The sequence below is a fragment of the Microcaecilia unicolor genome, chromosome 1, assembly GCF_901765095.1.
Source record: "Microcaecilia unicolor chromosome 1, aMicUni1.1, whole genome shotgun sequence".
Classification (NCBI taxonomy): domain Eukaryota; kingdom Metazoa; phylum Chordata; class Amphibia; order Gymnophiona; family Siphonopidae; genus Microcaecilia; species Microcaecilia unicolor.
This window is the reverse complement of record NC_044031.1, coordinates 49,296,043-49,309,993: the sequence shown is the minus strand read 5'-3', so window position 1 is coordinate 49,309,993 and position 13,951 is coordinate 49,296,043. Positions and strand designations below refer to the sequence as shown.

At 44.0% G+C, this 13,951-nt stretch overlaps 1 protein-coding gene across 2 annotated transcripts in view; it reads right to left on the bottom strand.

Moving 5' to 3' along the window:
- Positions 1-9,835: 9,835 nt before the first annotated feature.
- Positions 9,836-13,951, bottom strand: part of ELP6 (elongator acetyltransferase complex subunit 6) — a 70,645-nt gene continuing 66,529 nt past the window's right edge. For both annotated transcript variants that reach the window (XM_030197058.1, XM_030197050.1), the window contains exon 8: positions 9,836-10,501. In XM_030197058.1, coding sequence (XP_030052918.1) covers positions 10,373-10,501 — 129 coding nt within the window. In that variant the 3' untranslated portion in view covers positions 9,836-10,372. The remainder of the gene's footprint in view (positions 10,502-13,951) is intronic.

The window sequence follows — 13,951 nt, the reverse complement described above, 5'->3', positions numbered from 1 at the left end:
TATCAACATGTTCATTCACGCTTCAAAGAAATGAAGCAAATTAGTGAGGCAAGACTTACCTTGACTGAATCCATGTTTGTCTATGTGTTCTGTAATTTTATTCTTTATAATAGTTTCCACTATTTTGCCTGGCACTGAAGTCGGGGCTACCGGTCTGTAATTTCCCAGATCCCCCCTTGGAACCCTTTTTAAAAATCAGCATTACATTGGCCACCCCGCAATCTTTATGAACTACAGATAATTTAAAGAACAGGTGACAGATCACTAACAGCAGATCAGCAATGAGAAGTCCTTTACATCAACGTTGTGTCTGGGCTACTGGATAGGCTTTCTGCCCCTCCCCCCTCTGCACTCATGATGCTTGCAATGTTGGGTATGGATAGTCACTTATGGTATACTAAATTGATGCATGGTGAGAGGAGCCGAAGAAATAGCTGTCATCCTTCAGATGGTGTTGTTCCTCAGTAGTCCAACAAGGAAAACAAAGAATCGCTCCATGGTGCGACCGCACCTCGAATATTGTGTTCAATTCTGGTCGCCGCATCTCAAAAAAGATATAGTGGAATTAGAAAAGGTGCAGAGAAGGGCGACGAAAATGATAAAGGAGATGGGACGACTTCCTTATGACGAAAGGCTAAAGCAGCTAGGGCTCTTCAGCTTGGAGAAAAGGCAGCTGAGGGGAGATATGATGGAGGTCTATAAAATCATGAGTGGAGTTGAACGGGTAGAGGTGAAGTGTCTGTTCACGCTGCCCAAAAATATAGGACTAGGGGGCATGCGATGAAACTACAATGTAGTAAATTTAAAACGAATTGGAGAAAATATTTCTTCACTCTACGTGTAATTAAACTCTGGAATTCGTTGCCAGAGAATGTGGTAAAGGCGGTTAGCTTAGCGGAGTTTAAAAAAGGTTTGGACGGCTTCCTAAAGGAAAAGTCCATAGACTGTTATTAAATGGACTTGGGGAAAATCCACTATTTCTGGGATAAGCAGTATAAAATGTTTTGTACATTTTTGGGATCTTGCCGGGTATTTGTGACCTGGATTGGCCACTGTTGGAAACAGGTTGCTGGGCTTGAAGGACCTTTGGTCTTTCCCAGTATGGCAATACTTATGTACTTATGAAGATGTAGTCTGCAAATGATGCCAAGCAGTCCACAAAAAGCAGAAGACTACAGCTTTCATTTCTTTGTTATCCTTCAGATGATGACACTTCCTCTCCTCATCTTCTCTCTCATGCACAGATTGTAAAGATAGGTTATACACATTCCATATATTCCGATGCGGTTTTTGCACTCGTTGGATGGTTATCAACTTATTCTTCCTCTGTTACAGAGAAGGCGTTATGAAAGTACTCGGAGCCTCAGCATTTTTCTACCTGGCTCCAATACTTTAGAATGAGTTACCAAAACATATTAGATCAGAACCTTTTATGAATTGGCTTATGGGCTAGTAAAGTCATAAATTTTCTTTTGAGTTGTTAGGGCTGAATGAATAGAAGGTGCACTGCTTGGCAGTTTTCTTTCTCTCTATGTCTTTGTTTTAAACCTTTTATCTACCCCCTCCTGAGTGATTGTATTAACTGTGCTATCTGAGCAATGCTTTTTATGTAACTGTAAACCGTTTAGGTCGGATTCTGGCAGGCGGTATATCAAACGCTTAAATAAACATAAGCGTAACCATACATACACAATAGAGAGGAAGAAGCCCGCTTTACTTACTCCCTCCAAGTAGCACACAGGAGAAACAACAGGGGCTCCTCCCTGGAATCAGAATCAGGCCACTCTCCTCCACCTCCCCCACTCTGACTCTTTGGTGGTGGGGTCTAAATGGTCCTATGTCTCTGGGAAACCTCTTCCTCTTTATGGATAGTGAGCCATGCCTCTGTTCTACGCCATCTTGGGGAGTGGGTGGATGAAAAGAGAGGGCAAATGGTCTGTGCCTCCTGATATCATTTGCCTCCTTTGGGGTGGAACAGGTTCATAGTGCTTGCTCTACCTCCTTAGGAGTGGGGCCTAGGGGTTGGACTAGACCCATGTTTCTGGCCATTTTCTCCTTCCTCAGGGATAGAAGGAAAGGGCCGTGCAGTTGCACAGGGTGCAAGAGAGAAAGGAGAGCAATAATTGCTCCTCGTCCATTGTCTCCTCTGTGGTGACTGCAGCACAGTGAGCAGAGCAGGGGTGCTAGGGGGCATGTCACATAGGCTTAATTCCTGTCCGGGTTGCTTCTCATAGAAGGCTATACAACTGGATGTCTGGAGCTTTCTTGGAGTGTAGAGGAGTCAAATCAACATATCTAGCTGTGCTTCATGACACAGTGGTGTGTCAGAGCGTTGAAAACTGCTGCCTTAGACAGAAGTAGCCACAAGGCCTTCAGAACGGACAAGGTAAAAAAGACAAGATGTGAAAGCTTGTCAGGCCAACTGCTTCTTCTGGTACTTGCTGTATCAGATTCTTGGTCTTGCTACTTATTATTCTGGCTTTTCGGGCCCCTCTGCCTCTGTTGTTGGTGACCCTAATGCTAAAAGGATAGAATCAGTGAAGGAATTGGAGGAAAGGGAAGGGAAATGAGTGTGCATGTGTGGGGGGGGGGGGGGGGGGGGGGAGATTGAAGGAGTAGTATGGGGATAAAGAGAGAATGAGGGGATTGAACGGACTGTGAAGTGTGTAATCAGAGGAGGATGGGAAGGGGTACAGTAGGCAGTGGCGTTCCTAGGGGGGCTGACACCCAGGGCGGATCGCCGATGCGCCCTGCCCCCCCCCCGGAACAGCGCGACGCCCCCCCCCGGCGAAACCCCCCCCCCCCCGGGTGCATGCCGCGGGGGGGGGGGGGGGGGGGTGCTGCGCGCCTGCTGGCTCTTCATTTTCATGCTCCCTCTGCCCCGGAACAGGAAGTAACCTGTTCCGGGCAAAGGGAGCATGAAAACGAAGAGCCGACAGGCACGCGGCAACCCCCCAGCGGCGTGCACCCGGGGCAGACCGCCCCCACCGCCCCCCCCTTGGTACGCCACTGACAGTAGGGATGAATTTGTTCTGTACATCCTGCATGGATCCCATTGCAGTAGTCTACATGGCTTTGTACCATTGATTGTACCAGGTTGCGAAATGTTTCCCTCGGGAAGAATTGCTTCACGCATTTGAGCTTCCACATTGAGTGGAACATTTTCTTTGTTGTGGATGTCACTTGGCTCTCTAGTGTTAAGTAGCCGTCCATAGTAACGCCGAGGATTTTCAGGCTGTCTGAGATCGGGAGGGTGTAATCTGGGGTGTCAATGCTTAGAAGTTAACAGGGATAGATAATGTGCATCCTTTACTCTGCTCTCCCCTTAAACACTCCTGGCTTTTTTTCACCATTGTTGAAACCTCTCTATTGGGATTCCCTCAATGTCCTGTTTCAGTAGTATCCTTCAAGGATACTCCACACTGAATCATGCACCCCTGGGTGACTGTCAGATTCCCCCTCCCCCCCCACATACAATTTAGTTTAAAAGCTAAGCTATCTTCTTTTCTTCATTTCTGAAAATGCTACCCTGGAGGATCTGGACTTCGGCTTTCTACCTAAGAGCCTAAATTTGACTTACAGAACCTCCTTCCTACATTTTCCAATGTCATTGTTATCCACGTATACCAAGACAGCTGGCTGCTCCCCAGCACTATCTAAAATCTTATCTAGGTGACAGATGAGGTCTACCACCTTCTCACCAGGCAGGCAAGTGACCAGTCAATCATCACATCCACCAGCTACCCAGCTATCTACATGCCTAATGATCGCATCACCAACTACAACAGCTGTCCTAACCTTTTCTTCCTGGGCAGAGGTTCCTAGAGACACATCCTTAGTGTGAGAGGATATTGCATCCCCTGGTGGACAGGTTCTGGCTACAGGATTACTTCCTACTTCACCAGGGTGATACTCTCCTTTTAGGAGACCTCCCTCCTCCAAGGCAGCACAGGGGCTGCCAAACTGGAACTGGGACTTTTTTACAACTTTATCCATAATTTCATGCTTAGTACTTATTGACCATTAATTCATATTTTTTGCATAAAAAACAATGTAGCATTTTGCCTAATAAAATAATTGTTTTTTTTTTCATATCTACTCACCCAGCAAAGATTGCAGTGACTAACCATGGCAGCAGGGGCGTAGCTAGGTAGGGCCACGGGGGGCATGGGCCCCCAAAGATTTAGTCCTGCCCCCCTCTACTTTTGACTGCCCCTCCCCCGCCGCCATTGCAAGGTACCTTTGCTGGCAGGGGTCCCCAACCCCCGCCAGCCTTAGTCTTATTCAGCGCCGGTCTACGGCGCATTCACTGATCTGTGCGGTGAGTCCTGACGTCCAGCACATTCCACGGTGGGGTCGGGCTAAAATGTGCCCCCCACCTTGGGCTTTGGACCCCCCCCTCCCGCCGAGGTCTGGCAATGCCCCTGCATGGCAGACAGCCACAGATGTGGCTCCCTTCTTATTGTGAGCAGCAGATGTAGCCGCAGAGGCAGTGCTGTCCTCAGCCTGTATCCTATGGTTACATATGATGTTTCAATAGTAGTCGCAGCAAGCCTGAGGAACAGAAGCTCAAGCTGGGACCTGAACTCTTTATTTATATATTTAAAAACTTATCACAGAAGTTCTAGGCAGTTCACAACTCCACATAAGTATTGCCATACTGGGACAGACCGAAGGTCCATCAAGCCCAGCATCCTGTTTCCAAAAGTGGCCAATCCAGGTCACAAGTGACCTTCAAGATCCCAAAACAGTACACTAGAAAACACATTTTTTTTCTATGATGAATTTTATGGAGAATTGTCCTTGCTGTGCTCTGTATCCATTGTTGGTGGAGGACCAGGAGGTTCTCTGGATGCAGAATGTGTTTGGCTTCAATACCATATATGTGTTGGAGGACCATGGCTCAGTGGGGCTGAATAGTGCAGTCTATTGTACTTCCCTTAGCTCTCAATTGGCCTGCAGCCACTGAAGCCTGCACTGCAACCCTCATTGAAATTATGGGGAGTGGGGTAGGGACAGAGCATGGGTGCATCAGGTTGCTGTTTTTTCTGTTTCAAAAAAGTTGGCAACTCTAGTGCCCACCCATCCAACCTGTTGGCCCACCCAAAAATTGCCTTCTGGCTACGCCACTGCTCCACTCATTTTATAGATCTCTATCATATCTCCCCTCTGCCGTCTTTTCTCCAAGCTGAAGAGCCCTAGCCGTTTCAGCCTTTCCTCACAGGGAAGTCGTCCCATCCCCTTTATCATTTTCGTCGCCCTTCTTTATACCTTTTCTAATTCCACTATATCTTTTTTGAGACGCGGTGACCAGAATTGCAGGAAGCGTTTGGTTGCAACTATTGCTGATAAAATTGATGCAACCAATTATTAATTTTAGGGGGCAATTATATTTTATTTAATGTTCAGAAACCATTCAGTGTGACTGATATGCAATAACCAGGGAAACCAATGAGGGGAGTAAACACTTTAAATTATTACTTCATTTAAGGAACAAACTAAGTTATATCCAACACCCATCAGAACAAGAGAACCTGTATTTCTAGGCTTCAATTTGCCATCTCCAAGTTTGCCTTATTGGTTGTATTACAGAGCATATTCAAAAGCATGGATTAATGAGACAAAGCCAACATGGATTTAGTGAATGGAAATCTTGCCTTACCAATGTATTACATTACTTTGAAGGAGTGAACAAACGTGGATAAAGGTCTATGTTGTGTATCTGGATTTTCAAAAGGCATTTGACAAAGTACCTCAGGAAAGACTCCAGAGGAAATTAGAAAGTAATGGGATAAGAGGTAGTGTACTATTGTGGATTAAAAACTGGTTAAAAGATAGAAAACAGAGAGGAGGGTTAAATGGTCAGTATTATCAATGGAGAAGGATAGATAGTGGGATTGCCTAGGTGTCTGTGCTGGGACTGCTGCTTTTTAACATATTTATAAATTAACTACAGATGGGAGTAATTAGTGAGGTAATGAAATTTGCTGATGACACAAAGTTATTCAAAGATGTTAAATCACAAAAGGATTCTGAAAAATTACAAGAGGACCTTACGAGTCTGGGAGACTGGGCATCCAAATGGCAGACTTTTAATGTGAGCAAGTGTAAAGTGATGCATTTGGGAAAGAGGAACCTGAACTATAGCTATGTAATGCAAGGTTCCATATTACAAGTCACCAACCAGAAAAGGGATCTAGGCGTCATCGTTGATGATATGTTGAAGCCCTCTGCACAGTTTGCGGTGGCAGTTAAGAAAGCAAATACGTTAGGTATTATTAGGAAAGGAATGAAAAACAAAAGTGAGGACGTTATAATGCCTTAATATTCGAAGTGCGGTCACACCACACGGAGTGATGTGTGCAATTCTGGTCACCGCATCTCATAAAAGATATAGTGGAATTAGAAAAGGTACAGAGAAGGGTGATGAAAATAATAAAGGGGATGGGACGACTTCCCTATGAGGAAAGGCTAAAGCGGCTAGGGGTCTTCAGCTTGGAGAAGAGATTGCTGAGGGGAGATATGATAGAGGTCTATAAAATAATGAGTGGAATGGAATGGGTAGATGTGACTCACTTGTTTACTCTTTCCAAAAATACTAGGACTAGGGGGCACACAATAATGCTACAAAGTAGTAAATTTAAAATGAATCGGAGAAAATATTTCTTCATTCAAAGTGTAATTAAACTCTGGAATTAGTTGCCAGAGAATGTAGTGGGGTTTAAAAAAAGGTTTGTAAAGCAAATTATTAAGCCATTATTAAAATGACTTTGGGAAATCCACTGCTTATTTGTAGGACAAGCAGCATAAAGTGTATTATACTAATTTGGGATCTTGCCAGGTACTTGACCTGGATTGGCCACTGTTGGAAACAATGCTGGGCTTGATGGACCTTCGGTCTGTCCCATTATGTACAATCGATCATGTTTTGTTAAGCTGTTAACAAAAATTTTAAAGTTTCATGTCAAGCTGTATACCATAAGGAGTGAATCTCTTCATAAGGACAGTCAATAAATAATCAATCTATGATTGCTATGTATTTAGGCAGCTGTTTTCTACTTAGAATAAAGTTAGACTGAACGAACACAGACTCTACTGAGCCCAATAAACTAGCTGTTTGGCATGTTTGATGACATTTAATTAAAGTACATAAGTACATAAGTAATGCCATACTGGGAAAAGACCAAGGGTCCATCGAGCCCAGCATCCTGTCCACGACAGCGGCCAATCCAGGCCAAGGGCACCTGGCAAGCTTCCCAAACGTACAAACATTCTATACATGTTATTCCTGGAATTTTGGAGTTTTCCAAGTCCGTTTAGTAGCAGTTTATGGACTTGTCCTTTAGGAAACCGTCCAACCCCTTTTTAAACTCTGCTAAGCTAACCGCCTTCACCACTTTCTCCGGCAACGAATTCCAGAGTTTAATTACACGTTGGGTGAAGAAAAATTTTCTCCGATTTGATTTAAATTTACTACACTGTAGTTTCATCGCATGCCCCCTAGTCCTAGTATTTTTGGAAAGCGTGAACAGACACTTCACATCCACCTGTTCCACTCCACTCATTATTTTATATACCTCTATCATGTCTCCCCTCAGCCGTCTCTTCTCCAAGCTGTATAGCCCTAGCCTCCTTAGTCTTTCTTCATAGGGAAGTCGTCCCATCCCCGCTATCATTTTAGTCGCCCTTCGCTGTACCTTTTCCAATTCTACTAAATCTTTCTTGAGATGCGGCGACCAGAATTGAACACAATACTCAAGGTGCGGTCGCACCATGGAGCGATACAACGGCATTATAACATCCTCACACCTGTTTTCCATACCTTTCCTGATAATACCCAACATTCTATTCGCTTTCTTAGCCGCAGCAGCAGTACACCAAATCCTTTCTTCTATGTTAAAATGTGAATGGTTTCATGCATATTTAAAATTTTCCTAGGTAAACACAGGGCATCATACAGTGTGACACTGCACGCGTTCTCTTCAGGATGTGTTATTTTCTTTAATGCAAATCTGTGTTTAAATAAATAAAACTTTTGGGGCTGCACACCTCTGAAGGTTACATATGTGGTACTAATACAGGTTGTTTGTATTATCTAGTTTTCTGTGTCATTTATGGGAATTTTCGCTTTGTTAGGGTATTTTGGTTTGTTTGTTTTTTTTTCTTCCATGGGTTTATTTTTATATTTTTTTAGTTTTTGTTGATTATTTTTTATTTTGTTTGTATTATAATTATTTTAATGTTTGTATTATAAAACCCGTTTGTAAACCACAGTGAACCCGCAAAGGGAAATAACTTTTTCTTTCCATTTCTGAAGTCCCATCTCTTTAATAAAGCGTACCACAAAGATCAACAAATGTGAATATACACAACTCGCACATCTATATTCAGAACTGTTTTATAATATCTGCTTGTATACTATTACTCTATTGTTTTGTTTGTTTATTTCATCATGCTGACCAAGATCTTGCAATACTAAATGTTCAACTACTAGCATTCTTCCACTACTCATGATGTATTGTAAGCCACTTTGAGCCTGCAAAGAGGTGGGATACAAATGCAACAAATAAATAAATTTCAGGAACAACATCATTAACAGTGTGCAATTTCCCAATAGTGATTTCTCTTCATAATGGTGTGCACTATTTCCCAAAAGCATGCACTATTTACAACACAGAAAAGAAAATGTTTCAGGCTGAAATTACATGGAAATCTGCTATTATTGAAAAACCAGAACAAGATATCAAACATATAAATGGCAAGTGACCGACTCACCTGCAAATGGGCAGTAGAGACTTCCTCTCTGTCCCGCCCTCGCGTCAAGATGTGATGACATCAGAGGGCAGAACAGAGAGGGAAACGGAGTCGGACTGTCGGACGCTGCAGCCTGGAAATGAACATCGCGCGCACCAACCTCCACCCTACCCGTCGCCGCTCCTGCCCCCATCCATATCGGGCCCTCTGCACTGACCTGACAGCGCCTCTCACCTCCACGTGGAAGCGCTGCAGGCAACAGCAGAGCGATCTGCTGCTGCCTGTAGCGCTTTCACATGGAGGTGAGAGGCGCTGTCAGGTCAGTGCAAGGGGCTCGGCGAGCAGGGTAGCTGGACATGGGGGAAGGACAGGGGGGAGATGGGCATGGTTGCTGGACATGGGGGGAGGGCAGGGTTGGTGGACGGGGGAGGGGAGGAGGCCAAGGAAAAGAGGAGGGCTGCTGGATATGGGGGGGGGGAGGATCGGTGGACAGGGGAGAGAGGAGGGCTGCTGGACATGGGGAGAGGGCAGGGGAGAGAAGATGGTTGCTGGATGGGGGGGGAGGGCTTGGGAGAGAGCAGGTTTGCTGCACATGGATGGAGGTAAGAATTATTACATTTTGCAAAACACAAATCTCGCTCGTTTTAACGGGCTTAACGGCTAGTTTATTTATAAACAGAAGAGGTGGAGTGTCACTATGAATGTGGTTCTGTTTCTGAGTTCCAGAGAAACTTCCAGAGAAGCTCACCAGATGCCCTTGGCCTGGATTGGCCGCTGTCGTGGACAGGCTGCTGGGCTCAATGGACCCTTGGTCTTTTCCCAGTGTGGCATTACTTATGTACTTACAAATGCTAAATAGTAGTAGTAGTAAACTGTGTACACTAGCACTCTGCAGTTAATAAGTATTCACAAACTCACATGATTACAATATCTGTTCCTATAGAGCAGGCAACCGTTTGTTCAAGCACTAAGAGTAGGGTTGCCATATGGCTCCAGAAAAAAAGAATCGATTGAGCCAGTCCGGATTTTACTTCCTTTGAAAGCAATAGTAAAACCTGGACTGGCTTAATCTGTCCTCTTTTTTTCTGGAGCCATATGGTAACCCTAACCAAGAGGTTAAATGACTTGTTAAAGGTCACAGGGTAAGTACAGACAGGAGAGGGAACTGGATGTGGCCACATTTCCTAGTGCTGTAAGCCTAAAACATTAAAAAGAAAAAGAAAACGTAACAGATTTGCATCCAGGCTAGCATATACCAGGTTCGATTCCAAGACTCTCCTAGTTGGCTGGATTTTGGAATGTTGTAGAGGAAGCATCCATATCTCTTGGGAAGGAAAGCGTCATAGCAATGGTTTGAATGGATGGCTGAGGGAATAAAACTGAGAAAAAACGCTGGGTGGCTGTAAATGAAGGCTCTTGGCAGCTTACCCCAGTTAAGGCAGATTCCAAACCATATATCAGCAAGCAGCAGAAGCAAGGCACAGTAGGAAAAAAAACAAAATACCTTTGAGCACACACAGTCCCACTGTGTATATAGTTGCGCAGAGACAATATCTACATGAAGAAAAGTATAATGAAATACAGTCATAAAACTGTAAGAACAGTCCCAAGCAACAGCTCATAGCACTGCAGCAGATGTTCCTCGGGCAAAAAATGTGACTGTTTTGTCATGTATTCTGTACTGGTAATCTTTCACAACATCCTTCTCCCCCTTCTGACGACATGATCCTTTCCAAGTGATTCTTAACTGCCAAGGAAGAAAACAGTAAGAGAAGTGTTTCCCAGTCTGCACAAACACATGGCTATTTCCATGATCTGAATAGCCAGACTAAATAAAAGTATTTGCTAAAAAATGTTTTTGTGCTTACATTTATCTGGCGTGTGTCAAATATATTAGATTATATTAATTACAGGATAAATGCTTCATAATAATAATTTTAGAAAGTATCTTTGTCAATAGAAAACCTTAAGAGTGGACTAACACGGCTACCACACTCCTCTACTTAAGAAAGTATCTTAAAATGCACTGGAGCATGAACTAGAACTGGGTAAATTTTCTTAAAGCAAGTAACAGCATTAGGAACATTATTCATACTGCATTAATATGCACAATAATGGATACAATTATTTATAGCACACAAAAGAGATCAGAGCCCAAAATCTGCACAGAAATGTGATGAGGACTTGCTTACTAGATTAGTGGTTCTCAGACCTGTGTTGGAGGACTCCCACCGATATCCACAATGAATATCCATGAAATAAATTTTGCATGCACTGGCCTGCACTACATTCAAATCTCTTTCATGCACATTCATTATGGATAAACTAACTCAACTGGGTGGGGGGGGGTCTTCCAGCAAATAGAGACTCTAAAGATTTGCACCAAAATAATGCAGAAAAAAAGATCCCAAACAAAATGTTTTAATAAAGTAATCTTGTTTCGGAGCAATCACCCAACATGGGCCACGTTTCACCCACTCAAGGGCTGCTTCAGGGGTATAATACCAGAAGTGGGAATGCTTGAAAACTTACAATCCCAACTTAACGATGAAGAATGTACAGCAGAATAATGCTTGCAGCAGCATTAACACAGACTATTCTCAATGAAAACAGCATAGTTAAGTTGGGATTTTAAGTTCTCAAGCATTCCCACTTCTGGTATCATACCCCTGAAGCAGCCTGTGAGTGAGCAAAATGTAGACCAAATTGGGTGACTGTCTAAACTTTTTTTTTTCTCATCTTCATTCCCCACCCCTCCCCAAACGATGGTACTGTGTAGTCTAATGGTTCCCAAATATGTCCTTGAGGACCCCCCCTTGCAGAAAAATGCAGATACCAAAACAAAATTCTCCAAAACAAGATTCCTTTACTAAAACAATCTGTCAGGAGCTCCAAAAATAAGCACATACATCATTAAAAAAAAAAAAAAAAAAAAAAGACACACAGCAGGCTGGTCCAGTGACTTTCTGCCACGGAAAAGAATTGGGTTCAATTCCCATGGCCAGCTTCTGCTCCAGTCAGGGTTGAGCATTGCACAGCGGTGTGCTCACAGCCCCTGAGGACACAATGGCAACATCTAAACAGGAGTGCACTTGGTCAAGTCCTCAAGGGCCACAAACTGGTTTGGTTTTCAGGATATCTGTAATGAATATGCATAAGTAGGCTCTGCATACAAGGAACGCAATAGGTATGCTAATCTATCTCAGTCTATTGGTGGCCAAACAAAAAACATATATTCATTGCAGAGATAGCGAGAATTACTCTTACCTGATCAGTTCCTTTCCTTGAGTCCTGCTAGACCAGTCCAGACCTATAGGTTATGTCTCTTTATCAGCAGATAGAGGTGGAGACTTGAAGATTCTGAAGACATCATCAGTATAACAGGTGGGCCAGCCAGGAATATTCCCAGTATGTTAATGCGAAAACTAAGAATTAACTAAAGAAACCTATATAAACATGGAACCTATTATCAACTGAGGAACCTTCTGCAGAACATTAAAGAAAACTATGCATAATGAACAGGTAAGGGCAGCCTGAAAGCCTAGAACAACCAGGGTATCAGTCGTTCAGTGCTGCGTGCATCTGGTAGCGCTTTACAAATGCTAATAATAATACATCCTGAACTGGACTACCAGGACTTAAGGAAACAGAATGATAAAGGAGAAGAAATTTGCTCTTACCTGATAATTTTGCCAGACTAGTCCAGATTGATGGGATGTACCAAATCTTTATCTCACTGGGTGGAAGACAAGGCACATAGCAACACAGCTCTACCAAAGACAGCATCTCCTCTGGCTTGAATATCAATCTTGCAATGTTTCACAAAAGAAAGCAGCAAGGAACAAGTGGTCACTCTGCAGATATTCTTAGGACTGACTACTCAACTTCTGCCCAAGAAGACACCTGAGCTCTAGTCAAGTGAACTCTGAGACCTGCTCTTTGCTATTCAGGAGGAAAGCTGTTTCTATGGCCTCCTTAATCCAACAAACAACAGTAGATTTTGAGGCTGCTTCATCTTTTGTTTCGATAATACGGTCGGGGATGCCCAAATCTCAACACTTAGGTCGACTTTAGAGATGGTCGTCTCTGGTTTTCAGCGATAATGAAAACCAAGGCCGCCCATCTCAGAAACGACCAAATCCAAGCCATTTGGTCATGGGAGGAGTGAGCATTTATAGTGCACTGGTCCACCTCACATGCCAGGACACCAACCTGGTACCCTAAGGGGCACTGCAGTGGACTTCACAAATTGTTTCCAGGTACATAGCTCCCTTACCTTCAGCCAGATGCACTAACTGAACGGAAAAAGACCTTCCCTTACCGATCCCTTAGCGATTCGGAAAGGAATGGGCATGCATGAAGGAAATCGCATGCAAATGAGCTGCTCACTGTTAACTCATTTGCACACGATTTCCTTCCTAAGGAGGGGAAGCCAGTGCAGAGCAGCCAAGTGTTATGCGTGGCTGCTCTGCGCATGCAAAGACGGTGTCATACACGCAGACAAGCTGCGTGTATAATAGCAGTCTACAACCTTAGAAAAACACTAGTCCAGGTGAAAACATCCAAGTGCTCATCAGGGACGTCTTTTTTTTTTTTTTTTAAGAGTATGGGTGAAGGACGTCCAAGTGTTAGGACCTTCGCTATGCCTCCGTCCCTGCAATGGGCAGTTGAGGACGTCCAAAATGTGGATGTTTCTGTGAGAAGGACGTCCATGCCTTTGCTATGCCTCCGACACCCCCTTTATTTATTTATTTGAATCAGAAGTAGCAGCCGTGGGATTTGAACCAACCACCTCTAGATTGCAAGACCAGTGCTCTAACTACTAGGCCACTCCTCCATTCCGGGCAGTTCAGGACATCCAAAATGTTTGAAAGAAGGATGTCCACGCCTTCACTATGCCTCCGCAGACACACACACCTCCCCCCCCCCCCCCCCCTAGGGACCTGCATACTACTGTGATGGACCTCAGTATGACGTTTGAGGCTGGCAAAATAACTTTTTTAAGTTGTTTTTTTCAGGGTGGGAGGGGGTTAGTGACCACTGGAGGAGTCAGGGGAGGTCACCCCCAATTCCATCCGGTGGTCATCTGGTCAGTTCGGGCACCTTTTTAAGGCTTGGTCGTAAGAAAAAATGGACCAAGCCTGCCAAGTGCTCGTCAGGGACGCCCTTCTTTTTTCCATTATCGCTCGAGGACACC